Below are 5802 nucleotides of genomic sequence, written 5' to 3'. Positions count from 1 at the left end.
CCTCAATGGCACTGCCCATGCGGTTACCCTTTTGGCCACCAGAGGCCTCTATCATTCTCTATGGGTTTCACCACACCTTCAACACATCTTCCTGTCAGATATGTCCCGCCTCCTCTTTTTGTTTCCATAAAGCTGGAATCTACTTGTAGGAGTAAATTGTATTTTTTTTAAAAGGTCTCTCAGGGGCAACAGGGAGGTGAGAGTTAACAAACTACACAGATCTGAATCAGTCATGACCACTTTTCAAATATGTTTAATCATGCTCACAGTTCCGGTTTACTTAAATAAAGGAGAAGGGTTAATCCGATCGTTCAGACCTCACAACGGCAGTAAAGCACCCAAGCTCACTGGCCTAAGTTGGTTAGCTTGCTGGCTACGTCCAGACATATGGGAAAACACCAAAGTGAATTTACGAACGCACCCCAGTCATAATTACGGGGGCGTTCCTGATGCAGGAATGCCCACATGCAGGAACGCCCCGAATTCCGGAACGCAATCGCACACTATTTGGACAGACTGTCCTAAATACATTTGGGGCAGACTTAGAAGCTGCATAATGCTGATGAAATAGCTAAGGGAGCTTTACGGATCCATTATAACAGTGAGTGAGATTTGCGACTTTAGCTATGATTTGAAGTTTGCCCGCTAGGTTTAGCCAAATAAATTAAAGTACGTTGTTATCCGTACTTAGCTAGCTGATCATGCTAATTTGACTAGCTAGCTACTGTAGTTCGCTCGTTAAATTACCCTATTTTGTATTCGTAACTAGCTTGTCTGCTGATCCTAGTTAGCCACTTCTGTTTCTAGTTCAAGTCGCTGAATGCTTTTACACGCTGGAACGCTTGTTTCTCCACATTGCATGCATATCTGTTAAAAGGCAAAGACAAATCTTCAAAGAAGAACTAACGTTTGCTAGCTAACTATAACATTTGCTATTTTCTTTATTTAGACCCCGCCCCCTACTCAGTTGTCTTGCTTCAACATTTGCATTATTGATGAGCTGCAATGTTTCCATCCAAACATTTTAGTTGGTGTAACAGGTGTAACTTTAGCTTGTCAGAGTTTACCTATTTTACACATTGCCATACGAAATAATGATTGTGATTGACTATTATAAGCTGACTTGATGTACACCTAAAGAGTTTTTGTAGGTTGTACACTATCTGACATCAAATTAACTTACTGAAACGATTTCCTAGTGGTGTGCTGGGATGGCTTCTAGGCTCATGGACAGACTGCGACGGACACTGTTCAAAGAAGGAGAGGTAGTCTCTAAGGAGCCAATTGATGTAACAGAGGAAAGCTTCCCAGAGAGTTCTGAGTTAGAGGACGATACAGAGTGTGTCTCAGAGCGGCTTGGGGGAACACTCTGCTTCGATGGGGAGAGTGCCCTGGAATCCGAAGACCCAGGTGAGGCCTCAGGACCAGACAGTGACTCAGACTACCTTGGAGAGTCCATAGAGGATGGATTCAGCAGCACAGGTATTGTAGACATTATAATTCACAACAATGATCTCCCATATAGCAGGCAGATGGTGGGATACACTTATCCAGTACTGTGATATCTTTGTATAAACATTAATGTACTATACTATTAGTCAACTGAAACATCTGACCAGAATAAGAATAGCATTCCACTGTATTCTGCTTTCTTGAAACCGCAAGTTTCACTTCAGGTTTTTCAGTCTATGTGCAAACGTGAGCTTTCTCAGTTTTAGATGAGTGGGTTGAGGGCCGTCTTAGCTGACGTGTCTCTGCCTTTGTTCCTCAGACACCAGCCCAGTGGGCCCGTCTCCTGGAGGCTCATCCCTGCTCACACGTCAGCTGCAGGATAGCTGGAGGAGCTTAAGATTCCGCAGTGTTCCTCAGAAGCTGGTATTTGAAGTGACTGATGCCAGTGTGGTGCAAGAGAGCTCCTCCAAGTATGTGGTACGTGTGACACAGCAGAGATGAATGTCTATTGCCTGGCTAAGCCTGTGTCATCTTGTTGACAGTGTACCTCCTCCTACGCAGCTCTACACCATCCATTTGATCCAGTCTGGGATGTTTGACGAGACCCCCGCTGCCATCACCCGGCGATACACCGACTTTAAGCGCCTGCACAGCTGCCTTCGCCGTCGTCACCGGGACAACATGGAGCGCGTTGGTTTTCCCCGCAAGAAGCTGCGTAAAAACTTTGTGGCTGAGACCATCGCCAAGCGGAGCCGGGCGTTTGAGCAGTACCTGACCCACATGCACTCGCTGGCTGAGCTGCGGCGCTCGCCCACCTTCCTGGAGTTCTTCTACCTGGGTGACCTGCAGGCTGGCCAGATGCTGATGCGTGTGGGCCGTTACCAGGAGGCCCTGGGCCCTCTGCTCAATGGCCTGAGGCTCCAGGAGAAGCTAGGCTGTGAGCAGCAGGGAAAGCAGCAGCCCCATCACCAGCAGGGCACCCACTGGCTCTTCACCCTGTTGGCCCTGGTGACCTGCTTCCAGGAGCTGGAGCAGCTGGGGGAGGCCCAGGAGCACTGTGACCGAGCCCTGAGGGACCTGGCCCCCTCACCGGAGGCCTTGCAGCAGCACCACTTTCACCCACTGCTCATTCCTCTTCTCCAGACCAACGTCAGACTGTCTTGGAAGATCTCTAAGGATAAGCGGCAGTGGGAAGTGCTGCTTCAGGAGATCCAGGACTCGGGGGCTGATATAGGGAACCAGCCCAGCCTGAAGGAGTACCTGATGAAGGAGGCCCTGGTGGAGAGTGAGGGAGACACTAAGGCCAAGCTCAAAAGGGAAAAGGCCACTTAACCCAAAGATGATGGTGCTCATAGTTATGAGGAAAGCATTTAATGTAACCTAGTAATGAGGGATTTGGTCTTTGGTCTCTTGACATGTTTCCCACAGCACTGTCTAAACTGTTAGACATTCTAATGAATACACTCAACTGACCAAGTCATGCACAAATAGCAGAAAACAATCGCATGTTATAATTGTCTATAAAGTTCAAATTTTTTGCTTGATTGTTTTACCTTGTAAATTGTAGACACGCAAGTCATTTTTATGATACAGCTGCTTGGAAATAACTTTTTATTAAACGTCTATTTTTCCAAAACAGTTTTAACAGCAAATAATAGTTCACCATTTCAAAAATATTCCTGCTTTTTCAATTATGCCATTCACATTCTTATTGAGATGTAAGTGGATTAATAACTTTAGGATGGCAAAAGGATAGAACATTAATTTTAAGGACAAACTTTGCACAAGTTAAAGTAATGCAGGTAGAAAATGATTCCTTCTGTAAGGGGTAGATATTTTCTTGTTTACACATTAAAGAATTAAGGGAAACCTAGTGTCTGACAGCTGTTGATAACACTCCAACTTGTTAAATCAAGGCATTTGAATCATTCTTAACCCAGATTTGTTTATATTGCTGTAGTATTACGCCGCCTCTGTACTGGATTTTGATTCGAGTCACTTTAATGTCAATATAGACTTACATAAGGGAAAAGAATTCAGGATTGTTTCCTTTCATATGCCAGATGAGGGCGTGTGAGCTGAAGCACCACTGGAAGTGAGTTTTAGACTAGAGGTATGCCTTAACTATGTATTTTTGCCATACTGCAGGCAGTAACGGATAGGTCCTGTACCACTAATGACGTTTCAGAGCAGGAAGGTAAACCTTTTGTTGCACTGTGAAATAGGCTACATGCTTGAGTGACTTTCAAACTAACCTAAGAATTATTTTCTCAATAGCCTGAACACTTGCAATGTTACATTTTCTCTGAAAGTGCCTGCCTTGTACCTTTGAACTCTAGCCTTAACATTTCACTCTTTCTTTGTATACTAAAATGATTGGAATATGTATTTTGTTTAATAAATCTATCCCCCAAAAAAGTTTACTTAATTTTTCATTTGGAAGATCTGGCATGTAAAGAAGTTAAAACACAAACAGTTAAAATGAAATATTTTACTGAGGCCTGTCAGAACAATTTCTTAATGCAAGCACTCGCAGTGCAATGGAGACACTTCTAACCAGTCCAATGACCCTGTGACAAGTGCTTCAAACATTGTGATACTCATGTGCCTACTGTATTAATCAGTGTATATAAATACATTCATATAAAGGATGGACATGTTGCTTCCTGCTTTGCAGGAATCAATTTCCCATAATTTCTTCGTCTGTCACAGCAACAGTGCAAATGCCATTAGTAGATAGCTGTGAGGACAAACACCCATGGACCAAGAACATGGGGAAGATCTCAATTGCATAGTCCTCATCTCCTTCTCAAAACCCATTGGAAGAGAAAGTCAGAGGGGAGGGACCTCTGGCTTTCTCATCCAAAGGGTTTTGAGGGGAGAGGATGTGAGGTATGCAATTGAGATATTCCTTTATTGCTTCAGACTACTGGAAGTATTGAAGGGGCCCTTGAAGAAAAACATTGGTTTACAAAGAACCCAACAGCAGTAACTCAGTCCACTCAGCATCAGTCACAACTAAGAACATCGCCACTATGTTTAACACATGATTGATGATTCCATCACTGAAAGTGTTGGATGGATGGATACGCTCGGCGGACTCTTCCAGTCTATGGCGGTAAGACGGGACATCAGGGTTTGTTGAACATCTGGTGGTTTCCTCCAGCAGCACTGGGGGTTACACTAGCTGCACCAGCTCCTCCTGACTGGACATCCACGAAGCCCATCCTCTGCCTCCTCTTCCTCTGCTCCGTCATCTAAGCAGGAAACAGTGCAACAACACACTATGTCAGCCAGGCCAGGGCCATCCTGGACATCAGTCCACCTAATTGTACACCAGACTTAGTTTTTTCTCCCAAATAGGTCGTCATTCATATCATTATACAGGTCATGTGACTTGCCCTGGATAAGATATCCTGTGAATACATGTATTGTCTTGTGTGCTGTGTTATCTGGGCAACCAGAACCAAATATTGTGTATGCACTGGCAAGCTCTGTGTTTTGCCTTTACCTGTTCTTTGAGCTCTGTTAGCTGTCCTGTGAGTTGGCTGACCACGTTCATAGTGGACGTCAATCTGTCCTGCAGGTTCCTCATTTCATTCTGCTCCCCATCTCCATCCGTCACCACCAGGGACATGGCCTGCATGCGGGGGAACCAGTCCAGGTTCTTACTCTGAGGAGACATGTAGAGTCAGTGGCAGTGCTTCTCCTGGCAATAGATGACCCCAGAGACAAAGGTATCTAATGCTACTTACAACAACGAGACGTTGTAAAATGGTTTCAGTGAGAAATAGTCTAGAGGTGAGTGTGTCTCCAATGAAACTAGAATGAAAGCAGGTTACTTTACCTTTATCATGAGGGCCACATAACTCTCTGGGCCTGTGTAGTCAGTTTTGTTCTTCTCGCGAACAAGCACAATGAAATACAGGTAGTTCCAGATGTTATGTTCCAACTTTATGTGTTCCTCAAAAGACACAGTTTTATTGTCAAACTTGTCCCTCTCCAGACCTGCAGGGAGAGAGTTTCAGGTTGAATGTCCAGAATGCATAAAATGAGCCAATATAAAAACAGCTAAATCTCAATTTCTTACCACAGATGAAGCAGGTGGTCTTGAGGACCTCCTCTTTCTTCTGTTTCTCACTACGCAAGTCAGCGAAGGTGTCGATGATGACACCAAAGATCAAGTTGAGTACGATGATGATGACGATGAAGTAGAAGAGGAGATCGTAGATGACTCGGGCTGGGAACAGTGGCTCCTGCAGGGCACGCAATGACGTTAATGACACGTTTTCAAATGTTCGGTCATAATACAATGTACAGTAAATATTATGTTGGTTTGTGGAACATTTG

At 44.5% G+C, this 5802-nt stretch overlaps 2 protein-coding genes across 2 annotated transcripts in view; one reads left to right on the top strand and one right to left on the bottom strand.

The window, feature by feature from the left end:
* The first annotated feature begins 458 nt into the window (after positions 1-458).
* On the top strand, positions 459-3372 carry LOC106572093 (sorting nexin-21). Its single transcript, XM_014145920.2, has 4 exons — positions 459-601; positions 1200-1482; positions 1772-1929; positions 2014-3372. The coding sequence occupies exons 2-4, from the start codon at positions 1212-1214 to the stop codon at positions 2782-2784; spliced, it is 1200 nt and encodes a 399-aa protein (XP_014001395.2). The 5' UTR covers positions 459-601; positions 1200-1211; the 3' UTR covers positions 2785-3372.
* Positions 3373-3928: 556 nt separating this feature from the next.
* Positions 3929-5802, bottom strand: part of LOC106572092 (inositol 1,4,5-trisphosphate receptor type 3) — a 40180-nt gene continuing 38306 nt past the window's right edge. The window contains exons 55-58 of the mRNA XM_014145919.2: positions 5543-5708; positions 5300-5460; positions 4964-5125; positions 3929-4709 (exon numbers count right to left, since the gene is read on the bottom strand). Coding sequence (XP_014001394.1) covers positions 4584-4709; positions 4964-5125; positions 5300-5460; positions 5543-5708 — 615 coding nt within the window. The 3' untranslated portion in view covers positions 3929-4583. The remainder of the gene's footprint in view (positions 4710-4963; positions 5126-5299; positions 5461-5542; positions 5709-5802) is intronic.

Source organism: Salmo salar, chromosome ssa15 (genome assembly GCF_905237065.1).
Source record: "Salmo salar chromosome ssa15, Ssal_v3.1, whole genome shotgun sequence".
NCBI classification, from domain to species: Eukaryota; Metazoa; Chordata; class Actinopteri; order Salmoniformes; family Salmonidae; genus Salmo; species Salmo salar.
Note: the sequence above shows the minus strand (reverse complement) of the source record. Positions and strands in the feature narration are given on the sequence as shown.

Coding starts and splice junctions, on each gene's coding strand:
- LOC106572093 (XM_014145920.2), top strand. CDS start 1,212: ATGGCTTCTAGGCTCATGGACAGACTGCGACGGACACTGTTCAAAGAA. Junction 1,483..1,771: donor GGATGGATTCAGCAGCACAG/GTATTGTAGACA, acceptor TTTGTTCCTCAG/ACACCAGCCCAGTGGGCCCG. Junction 1,930..2,013: donor AGAGCTCCTCCAAGTATGTG/GTACGTGTGACA, acceptor CCTCCTACGCAG/CTCTACACCATCCATTTGAT.